Below are 12,174 nucleotides of genomic sequence, written 5' to 3' on the forward strand. Positions count from 1 at the left end.
AGATGCATGCATTAACACAAGGGAAGTCTGAGCGTATATAAGGCAGGTCATCGAGGAGGAAATTTGTCTTGGGACTTTCTCTTACCTGGGTCCGCTCTCACATAAGGTTGTTGTTGGGAATTGAAAGAGAAGGAAGTTTGTCTTAGGGTTCTCAAACCTTCTCTTGCCTGGGTCCATCATTATGCTAGGTTTGCTATAGGAAATCTAAAGAGAAGCGTCGTGGTTTCTGAGTCTTCTGCTTGGGTCCATTGCCCCGTGAAAAGTATTGTGTCGATCGCCTCAAACGGAAAGAGCTCTACATCACATCCAAGTTAAGGGTCCTATACAGCAAAGAATAATAGATGACTCAGACAAGGAAGAAATTTAGCGGAAAAATGAGGAACGAGTTTGGCAGATGGAAAGAAAGACAAGAAAAAGACTACTTGTGAACAAAAGGTTAATGTGAAAGACAGTATGCTGAACACGAATTGTAAGTAGTTAGAATACTGAACAAGAATGTGCATCAAGTGTTTATGTTTATGAGATAAGGTATATTAATCATGAATTAGGCTTAAACAAGGTATGCGTTATATTCAATTAATATTTTTCTATATTGTGAATTAACTTAGAACTAAGGTTCGATTAGAAAGAATTGAGAGTAGCAAGAGAATTGTAATAACATTTTATGCATATATATGTGAATGTGAATTATTCTGAATGATTCACATTGGACTGAATCATTCATCAGTCCAATGGTTTGTGAACAATACATTGGACTGATTCTATAAATGCACTTTCATAAAAAATTGAAATCTGCATAGGATAAGTTCATGGGATTTATATTTATGCCACAACCAATTTAAAGTGAGGATATATATATATATATATATATATATATATATATATATAAGCAGGGAAAATAAACAATATCTGCTTTGTCTTTGATTTAAGATCTTATAATCTTGCACTCAATATATAGTCTATCTGGTTCAGTCGTAAAACAAATAAATCTGTTTGACTATAGAGTGTGGGAAATAAGATAATAGAAATAGATAGATGGCGGCAGTCAATAGTTCATTCCCAAATTATAGGTAAAGAGAACAAAGACAAAGCAGGGTAATAGAATAACAGAATGTTTTATGACAACCCCATTAAATAGAATTTGCAAATTGAAATTAAATGGTGCCCCTCCTGATCAGGTGCTGTTATGCGGGGCACAATCTGTCCACCCGGCCATGCAGATAGGTATCAGAAAGTTGTATATGGGTGTGCAATATCCCAAAAGAGAAAGGTCACTAGTGGTGTACTGCAGGCATCAGTGTTGGGACCATTGTTATTCAATTTGTATGTTAATGATATTGGGATAGGTTTAATTAGTGATATACAGCTGTTTTTAAATGATGCAAAAGAGCATACAAACTCAAGCAGATGTTATGGCTGAACAAGAGGACTTGAATAGATTGCATGAATTGGCAGATAATTGGAATTACCAGTTTAATGTTGTAAAGTGTAAGGTTTGAGATTTGATAAGCAATGATGAGAAGCAAAGTATACACTCGATGGGGAAACTTTAACAGAAGTAGAGGAGATGAGAGATCTAGGAGTGATGGTGGACAAGGACCTGAAATACAGGGGCCACATTGAACAAGTTGTGAAGATGTCAAATCTGATAATGGCAATGATATGGAGGACCATGACATGCAAAAATAGAGAGGTTATGATTCCTTTGTATAAGGCCTTGATCAGGCCTTATTGTGTACAGATTTGGTTGCCAGGTTTTCATGGTGATGCATATATGTTGGCAAGGGTCCAGAGAAGATTCACAAAGTTGGCCAGTGGTCTTTGGAATGTGGAGTATGAGGACAGATTGACAGAATGTAAGTTGCAGATCCTTGTGAATTGGAGGAATGGGGGGGGGGGGATATGATTGTGAGATATAAGCTAGTCAGAGGTTGTTATCAGGCTGACATTGAAGAGATTTTTCATAGAATGGGAGAGGGGGATAGAAAACAAAAGGCCATCACTGGAAACTGTCTAAGGAGGGTGTGAGCAGAGGAGTGAGGAAAAGATTCTTTCCATGGGGAGGGGTTGGAGAGTGGAATGCATTGTCTGAGTGTGTTGTGAATGTAGATACATTGAATCAGTTTTAAGCATGGTTGGATGAGCATTGTGTGCAATATTATGTACCTCCCACGATGAGTCTCCGCCTCCATGGAGGTCAGTTGTTAATAATAATAATAATCTCAATCACTGAAACAATTTCACCTCGCTTTGTAAAATCCAAGTACACCACTGTATATCGCATCTCCCCTATCCAAGGTATTTGTCACCTTGTTATAGTATGTAAGTAAGTTAGTAAAACATGATATCCCTTTAACAAACCCATGCTTTTAACCACAGAGAACAGCAAGGTTCTGAGACTTCTTGCATTTGTAAACAAACCCAGCAGTTCATTTTTAGGTTATAAATTAAAAATGAAGTTAATAGAATTAACTCAAAACATAGAAGATGAAATTCCTAACTGCAAATAAAAAATGTGGATGAATTCTGCAATAGACTAGAATCAAGAAAAGACTCACAACACTGGAATATCATCAGATTATTAAATAATGCAACACTTCTGGATACTGATCACTCTTCAAACATAGTCTCCTCAAGAATTAATACAGCAGCAACAAACAAACAGATGGCAAATATACTAGCCAAACATTAATCAAAAGTGAGCAAACTACAATGCAACAAAGTGCAGGAAAACTGCAAAACATTGCTAATTCAATCCAGAACCTATACTTCTGAAGACATCTTTACTTAGGACCTCATAATGACAGAATTAGAAACAGCAATTAATCAAATTGATCCTGAATTGACCTTATCTTTGGACATGTTACGTTGCCACTTCACGGTATATTTTTTCTGAGCCTTGTATATGGCCTGTTAGCGTGCTTTCCTGTGACCTGGGATCTAAAGCTCCCTCGGATCATAGACTCTAACAAATTTCTTTGTTCTGCACCAGTTATAGTCACCCCTTGAATGTCGTGGGCCCTTCCTGAATCCAACGTTTATCTTACTTGACCCAAGTCAGGTAGAACGGTGTACGGATTCAGGGATTTTGCAGTCGTGCCCTCTCCTAGCCTTACTAAATTTTATTAGGTACTCTTCCCCTTTTATCACAGTTTGTGTGTTGGTGAGTGGCAATGTCGTTCTCAAACACAATTCAGTGACCAGGATTTAACAAGAAACACAAAATTTAATTTTTACAAGATTAGGACACATAGAACATAAATCATTCAATCAGTTAATTATTATTTCAAACTTTAAATGCTCTACATGGTAATACATGACAATTTCAAATAGGACAAGATTGCTATTTTTTAAGAATGTTATGGATTTTTTTTTTCTCCATTTTTGAGTGCTAAATTGTTTCTCTGAATAGGAGTGTACTTCGGTGGTTGTTTTTTGGAAGTTAGTTGCTGTCGTGATATAATATATTTTGGTTACCGTCGGAATCGAATGCATAACGGTGGAAGAAAAAATAGCTAAGTTTTCATTACTGTATTTAGTTATATTTCATTTTATTTAATTATATTTAGTGTACTTAAATGTTTTGTTTTGCTTGTATTTTTTTCTTTTTTATTTAACGGAATTTATTAATTGAATAATTATTAAAGATTATGCTACTCAGCAGAAAGGAATGATGGCGGATTCAGCTGCAGTCGCAAGTGGCATATCGCCAAGTCCTCCGCCATTTAAGAACTCTATTATAAGCAATATCATAAGGGACTTTGTGGCATGCAGTACTTGTGACATGTATGAATCTCGGGAATTGGATATGTGGCTTGTGAAAGAGAGCGGAGAGCATATGTGCGCAAAATGCAGGCAGTTGGAGGAAATAAGTGCATTAGAAATATCAATATCTGACCTTGTTGCTCCAGGAATGGGGAATGAATGTAGGAAGACAAGTAGCGTGATAGAAGAGAATGAAAAAATATATATATGAACGAGAAAATAATAGTTGATAGTGTGCAAGGTGTGAGTGACTGTGAAAGTTTAGGAGATGGTTTTGTTTGGGAGAGTGAATTTAGATTAAGAGTGACTGACCTGCAGAGGGAGATAGATGAGCTGAAAGAGGAGGTGGAATGTCTTGTGAATGAGAGCAGAAGTATGAAAGATAAGATTAGGAGAATGGAAGAGATAAATGCAAGGCAAATCAGACTAGGGGAGAGAGAGAGAATTTTGGGAGTGTTACAAGAGGAGAGAAAGGAAACAGTAGAAGAGAGGGAATGAGAGAGGGATATGGAAGTGCTAGAAGTGGAGAAAATGGAAACAGTAGGAGAGAGGGAATGAGAGAGATGTATGGGAATGCTAGCAGACGAGAGGATGGAAACAGTAGGAGAGATGGAATAAGAGAGGGGTATGGGAGTGCTAGAAGAGGAGAGAATGGAAAGAGTAGGAGAGAGAGAGATATGGGAATGCAAGAAGAGAGAATAGCAGTAGAGGAGAGGGAATGAGAGAGACCTATGGGTATGAAAGAAGAGGAGAGAATGGAAACAATAGGAGAGAGGGTATGGTAAGAGGTATAATGTATGGTGACTCAATGATCCTTGGTGTTCAAGATAGGATGCGTTAGGAGTGTTTGCCAGGAGGAACAATAGAAAGGGTGGCTATGGCAATTAAGAGAGGTGAAAGGGTGAAGGAGATGATTGTGATGCTAGGAACAAATGACTTGAGTGGTAATGTAAGTCGTGCAGCGATAGATATGAGATTTTTGCTTGAAGCTGTACGGAAGAAGACAGAAAGAGGAAAAATAGTGTGCATGTTGCCTAGGTATGATAATGACGAGCTGAGCAGAAGATCAGTAATATTAAATGACATAATAGCTAGGATGTGTGACAAGAGAGGACTGGTATATGTGGATGCTTGGAGTGCCTTTGAGGAAAGAGAGGAATTGTATGCGAGAGACCACTTACATTTGAACGAGGAAGGACATAGGCATCTGAAGAGATTGCTGTTCTGAACGAGTCAGTGTGTCCCAGGGAGGATTATTGCAGGGGTGGCCTCATGTGGGAATGGATACTTGAGAGAAGGGAGACGACATCAGGTAACACTGAACTAGTGGAGTCTCGAGAGGATAATGCTGGGTATAGAAAAAACAATGGCATTTATATGCTTTATACTAATGCCAGGAGTGTCCAGAATAAGGGAGAGGAATTGGTGGCGCAGATAGCAACAGCCTGGCCAAACATTATTGGGATCACTGAGACGTGGTTGCCAGAAGAGGATATAATAACAGCAGTAGAAATAGCAGGTTATAGCATTTTTTGGCAGGATAGGAAGGGAAAGAGTGGTGGTGGAGTACTGCTCATGATAAGTGATGACTTATGTCCTCTAAGAGTGGAGGCTTTGGAATGCAGTGAGACAAATGATTTTGAGAGCATATGGTGTGAGGTAGAGGTGGGCAAGACAGGATATTTAGTGGGGTGTTGCTACAGACCCAGGAGCACAGAGGATGGGGACCAGGAGATGTTTAGACAGCTAAGTTTGGCAAGTGCAAGAAGAATGATTGTTATGGGAGATTTTAACTATAGTAGTATATATTGGAGAGAGGAAGATGTATGTAGCAATAGGGAAATGGAATTTCTAGAATTCTTGAGGGACAAATGTCTTAGGCAACATGTAATAGAGGGAACAATAGGTTCAAGAGTTTTGGATTTGGTTATAGCATCAGAAGAGTTGATAATAACTGAGATGACATCTCTCCCACCAGTTGGAGAGAGAGAGTGACCATATGGTTTTGACTTGGAAAATGAATAGACATGCAGGAGTATCAAAGAGACGGGAACTGATGATGTGGAATTTTAAAGCAGGTGATTATAATAGTCTTAGACGTCAACTTCGGGAAGTTTCATGGAAGGAGGAATTGGAAGGCCGGGGATATCATTAGTGCGTGGGAAATTGGGAAAGAATATTTGTTAGCATCAATGGTAAGTTGTATACCACGAGTGAAGAAGAGGACACAATTTGGATTAAAGTGGATGACAAACAATATTAAACAGGAATTGCATGCGAAAAAGAGGCTATGGAAGAGATGTAAGGAGACAAGTGAAGAGAAGATGCATGAAGAATATAAGACACAGGCCAGAAGAGTGACTAGTGTGGTAAGGAAAGCGAAACTGGAATATGAGAGGAGATTGGCACTAAGATCCAAAGAAAATCCTAGGGAATTTTTTAGATATGTGGCCAGTAGGAGGAGAAATGATTGTTGAAGAATGATATTGTGGAATAATAATGGGAATAGAGTGACTGATGCAGAGGACATAGTAGAATTGTTCAATGAACACTTTATTGGAGTATTTCATCCTGGAGGAGTCAGTTTTAATGCTAGAGGGATAGGGCAGGTTCAAAGTTTAAGGTACAGGAGAAGAGTGTGTTTTAAATACTGAGTACTCTGGATATCAGTAAAGCTTTGGGACTGGATGGTATTTCACCACGAATTTTGATAAAATGTGCTAGGGAACTAACAGTGCCTCTAACCTGGCTTTTCAATGAAAGTCTGGGTTCGGCAAAGGTGCCCAGGGAATGGAAGGAAGGTAAGATAGTGCCATTGCATAAGGGTGGTAACAGACTGGAAGTGTCTAATTATAGACCAGTCTGTGTGTCATCGGTAGTTGTTAAGATTTTGGAGAAAGTAGTGAGGGACCGTATACAGCATTGGACAGATGAGGGGAATGTTATCTGTGAGAGTTAACATGGATTTGTGAAAGGGTGCTCTTGTTTTAGCAATATGCTAGCCTGTTATAATAAAGTTAGAACATTAGATGAGGGAAAGGCATATACTGCAATTTTCTTAGACTTAGCGAAGGCATTTGACAGGGTGCCACACGATAAGCTGATATTTAAGTTGCAGCACATGGGTCTGGATGTCAGATTAGTCAACTGGATTCATTATTGGCTGTCTGATAGGTATCAGAGAGTTGTATATGGTGGAGCAGTTTCAAGGAGGCAGAGGGTTACAAGTGGGGTCCTACAGGGCTCAGTACTAGGACCTATATTGTTTAACCTTTATATCAATGACATTGGCAGTGGATTGCAAGGGGATATTCAGTTGTTTGCGGATGATTTGAAGCTGGGAAGGATTATTAGTAATAGTGCAGATGTAGTATCCCTGCTAGAGGATTTAATTAAGCTAGATAGATGGGCAAATGAATGGGGGTTTCAGTGTAATGCAGCAAAATGTAAGGTCTTGAGGTTTGGGAAACATCGATGGGATGCTGCATACTCTATGGGAGGAGTTATACTAGAAGAAGTAGGGGGGACAAGAGATCTGGGGTTGATGATTGATAGAAACCTGAAGTTTAGGGGACATATTTCAAAGGTGGTGAAAGTAACACAGAGGTTTGCTACAATTATGAGAAGGACACTGACCTGTAGAGATAAGAGGGTTATCATTCCGTTGTATAAGTCCCTGATCAGACCACACTTGGATTATTGTTTTCAGATTTGGTCAGAACAATAATCCAACTGTGGAAAGGATACAAAGATGGATGACAAAGATGGTTTCAGGACTGTACAAGCATAGTTATGAGGATCGGCTGAGGGAACGTGAACTGCAGAGTTTAGTGGATAGAAGAAGGAGAGGTGATATGACTGAGACTTTTAAACTGATGAGAGGTGGTTACAGGGTTGACACTGGGGAGTTCTTTCGTTTGGTTGAACAGTGGGAAGGAGTGATGACAAGAGGCCATTCCTGGAAGTTACGAAAGGAAACTGTGAGCAAGAGGGTGAGGAGTGGTTTCTTTGCGTGGAGGGTGGTTGAACCGTGGAATGCATTGCCTGATGGAGTGGTGAGAGCGAGAACGGTCAATGAGTTTAAGGAGTGGTATGATAGACTTTGTGTTTCTAATGGGGGGACCTCCCCTTGATGGGTCTTGACAGACTTTATGTTCTTAGGAAGGACCTCCCACGATGAGTCTTTTGACTCAATGGAGGCCTGAATAATAATAATAATAAGAATATACTATTAATTATCTGAACATGGATCTCTGGAGAGATCGCTAAAGTTACACATATATGCATGATGTGAAGATCACATGACATGGGTCTTCGGACTACCAGTCCAAGGTCTCTATAAGTTCCAATACCAACAAATAGTCTCAGCTTCCTTTGCTAATGAAAGATCTTAGCTGCTTCCCCCTTCAACATTTAACATATTTTATATGTAGCAAAGTTTTACATTACCATTTGATGTAGCATATAATCACACTTCGTCACCACGCGTGAGTCACATTGAAACCCTGGTTTGACCTTACTCACTTTGTGGAGCACTCTCCCTTCTGGATCAATGCACACTGGAACTTTGCTGTCGGTGGGAATATTTTGCCATACATCTCCAGGACTTATGAACCCTTCTAGAAGGACATTGTGGTTGAGGTTCCTCTTGGTCCCACGTCTTCGTCGGTCTGCACTTAGAGGTTTTCGTCAGACTTAATCCGACTGTCTGCACTGGCATCCCTTTGTTCTACAGCCAACGCTTCCTGCCCTCCATGCTTCGATCACATTCCCTTTTTTTTCTCCTTCCTGCTTCACGTTCCCTCTACTCTCCTCCTTTTTTTTCCGACCACCAACTGCTATTGTACTGCAGCTTTCAGTCACAGTCGTTTCGATGACGTTGCACTTGAACACGTGAGAGAGCTGCTCCCAAAGAATTGTCCATGTTTGTCTCTTTTTGCGAACCTTGCTTGTAAGGTCACTAATGAGTTTGCCAAGGTCATGACCTCTGGGCCCTTAGTCACCACTGAGTATGCACTGTTTCACACAGCCTATTCTTGGGTTAGTCGTCAAATATGTCGCCTCACTACAAATTCATATATCCCTTTTCCTTGACATATCACATACAACATAACCTACAGTGCTTTTACCTCTTTGGGTAAACAGATATGCACTCATTTAATATTTACATGATACACTTCCCTCCCTTCTTTTTATTTGTAGTACAATTTGCACCAGCAGTACAGGTATCTTTTGATTTAGGCTCTGTTCTTGCTGGATCCTGAATGAAGGTCTGTCTAGTAACGGCAGGCCTCATTCATGATCCAACAGACATATGATTAAAAAATGGGAAAATAGCCCAAAACTTCCATCTTCTGAAGATATTTAATACTTCCTGGAATACTATTATTATTATTATTATTATTATTATTTGACACCTCCAGGGAGTCCAAAGACTCATCGAGGGAGAGTGTGCCAACAGCATCGAACGATTGGCCCCCTTTCAACTACTAACCATGCTCAAACTTACTTAACTAAGCCATTAGTAGCAGAGGCTCTACCAATCGACCAACCTTTGCAGGCAAAGTTTTTTGGTAGTTTAATACAGTTAAACTACCAAAAATATGGAAAACATCAGTCATTATACCTTACTAAAACCTAACACAAAAGCTCTAGTGATTGTAAAAACTACAGACCAATAGCTTTGACTAGCACTCTCTGTAAACTAAATGAAAGAATAATACATACCAGACCTATGAATTGGCTCTTGGAAAATAACAAGATCAACTTTTACAGAATAAAAAGGGGGGGGGGCAAAAAAGTAATACTAAGTAAGGAAATAGATAGAATAATAGTAGACAGGTGCATATATTACAATGGTGCAGCCTTCAGCAGGATAAAATCCACATAATAAAATTCAAGTGAAGTGGATTGGGATAGTTTTGGCTTAAGGAACAGGTAAAGTTTGCAATTGAAATTGAATTTATATGAATTTTGATACTACTGATTGTAAAGTAACTAGCATTGACATAAAAATGGATGACAAGGAGTTTTTTAGGACTGTAAATCCTCACTTTGTTATTCCATCGTTCTCTGGGGACGAAAATGATGACATTCATTCCTATTTTAGTTTTGTAGAAGAATTAAGAAGAATAGGAAACTGGTTCGAATTTCAGCTACTAATTCTGCTAAGAAATAAGCTAATTGGAAAGGCTAAGAAATTTTTTTATTCCTCCCCAATACTAAGAAACACATTAGATTATTCAAAATTTAAAGATACGTTAATTATCAAATACTCTAACGTTAGGAGCATAAGCAAAACTATATGGAAATTATACTACATACAAAGGGAGAAGAAAACTGTTACAGACTTTTATCACAGATTACTGACTCTTGCAAGTAATCTGAAAGTCTCTGAGGAAGAAAACTGCATTTAGAGTGGGCAGTTTTTCATCAATTTCGTTTGGGATTAAAAGAAGAACTAAAAGAGACAGCATATAAAAAGAAAATAAAGAACTTGGAAGAGTGTTACTTTTTAACTTATTATCATAGTATAAACAGTTTGTTCATTTTTTTAGCATTCTTGTCCTAAAAGCAGTCCAATTTAAGCATTGCTTTACTAATGATAACTAATGTAGAAACTATAGTCAAAAACTAAATTAAGGGCATAATTAATTTAAAAAAAAGTGCATATTTGTAAACAGCACTGTGTTTGGAATGAAAAAAAAAAAAAAAACAATGAAACTGAATTTGCATCTTGTGTTATTCATATATCTCAATCTCACTTCATAAAACTAGTTACTATTAGTTTATTATTATTATTATTATTATTATTATTATATAGTTGATACATCCTCAGGTTTAAATCATGTCATAAAGTATTATTTAGATGAAGAAACAAGTTTATTTCCAGTTCAAAGAAACCTTGCTTACCTTAACATTTTTATCGTGGTGATAACCATTTGCTGCAAATTGTGCCACTTCTGCTATTCTCTGTTAAAATGAAAGCAAAAAATTGGATTATTAAATTATTTATAATATGTATTTAATATATTCATGTTGAGCATTTATTTAATATTAAACAGCTTGAAACTTCATTTATAAACGACTTCTGTATGCTTCATATATCTGATATCAAGATTTCAGGGTGTGAATTTTTATAATTTTATTGATATTATTATTACAATTATTACGTGACACCACCAGGGAGCACAAGGACTCACCATGGGAGGGCACACTACTCTACTTCGCTAAATACATCTCATCCTCTCCACTACTACTTAATTCTCCAACTACGACACTACTACTAATATATTCGGTATGAACCACAAAGAGTCAAGTCAGAGAAAAAAAAAGATGTTTAATTAGCCATTTTCCTACACTCCTCTGTGACATACATCAGCAGGATTAAATTGAAAATTTGGGAGAAAACATATTAGCAGATTCATTTCTAAGATAACAACTATTATATATAAATCAATCTGTAAATATATATATATATATATTTTTTTTTTAATTTAATTCAATCTTGATAATGTATATGCCACAGACGACAAGACACTAGTTAATTGTTTTTAAAATTTTTTTTCTTTGTTTTTCCTATTTGTGGTTCTTATTGGATGTATTATCATTATATATTATCATGCTTTGTATATGTATTTAATTTAGAAACTATTTATCAATTAGATTTTTGAAACTCTATTAATTGAAATGAATGAACTGAGTCGAAGGAGAAAAAAAGTTTAAGCAAAAACCAACAATCAGGATTTCTCATTCTTTCTCAGACTCAGGAGAGTACACATGCATATCAAAAATATGGAGGTTTCAGGTAGGAAAAGATCTACATTAGGTGGCTAGCTTATTAGATACATTCACAGCACCCTCTTTTATTGTGCAATATCCCCATAGAGCAAGCATTTAATTAATATTATTATGTAATGTTTTGCATTTATGTTTCTCTTGTAATAAAACCAAATAGCAATTGGAGATTTTCTTATATTTTTATCTTATAATCCATCAGGGACGATATTTAATTGTTTGTCTCAGGGTGCAATCTAATCTAACAACAGCCCTGCATATGGCCCTTTCGAGTAAGTTAATACTTTAACTTACTTGAAAGCTCTTACTTATCTGTTTACAAGTAAGTTAAGGTATTCGTATGCAGGGCCGTCGCCAGATTAGATCGTGCCCTGAGGCAAACAAATAAATATTGCCCTGATGGATTATAAGATAAAAATATAAGAAAATCTCCAATTGCTATTTGGTTTTTATTACAAGAGAAATATTAATGCAAAACGATTACATAATAATATTAATTAAATGTTTTCTACTGGGATATTGCACAATAAAACTGTTTATAAGCACTTCTAAATTTAAATTATAAGCTATGTCCCCCTCTATCGATATAGTTGCTAGACGTCGCTACGCTAA

At 37.3% G+C, this 12,174-nt stretch overlaps 1 protein-coding gene across 4 annotated transcripts in view; it reads right to left on the minus strand.

Moving 5' to 3' along the window:
• Positions 1-12,174, minus strand: part of LOC150106232 (voltage-dependent calcium channel subunit alpha-2/delta-3-like) — a 2,133,114-nt gene that overhangs the window by 1,738,429 nt on the left and 382,511 nt on the right. For all 4 annotated transcript variants that reach the window (XM_090393048.1, XM_090393049.1, XM_090393047.1 and 1 more), the window contains one exon: positions 10,678-10,737. In XM_090393048.1, coding sequence (XP_090249174.1) covers positions 10,678-10,737 — 60 coding nt within the window. The remainder of the gene's footprint in view (positions 1-10,677; positions 10,738-12,174) is intronic.

Source organism: Typopeltis vanoorti, chromosome 5 (genome assembly GCF_054136105.1).
Source record: "Typopeltis vanoorti isolate ZY-2024b chromosome 5, IOZ_Tvanoo_1.0, whole genome shotgun sequence".
Classification (NCBI taxonomy): Eukaryota; Metazoa; Arthropoda; class Arachnida; order Uropygi; family Thelyphonidae; genus Typopeltis; species Typopeltis vanoorti.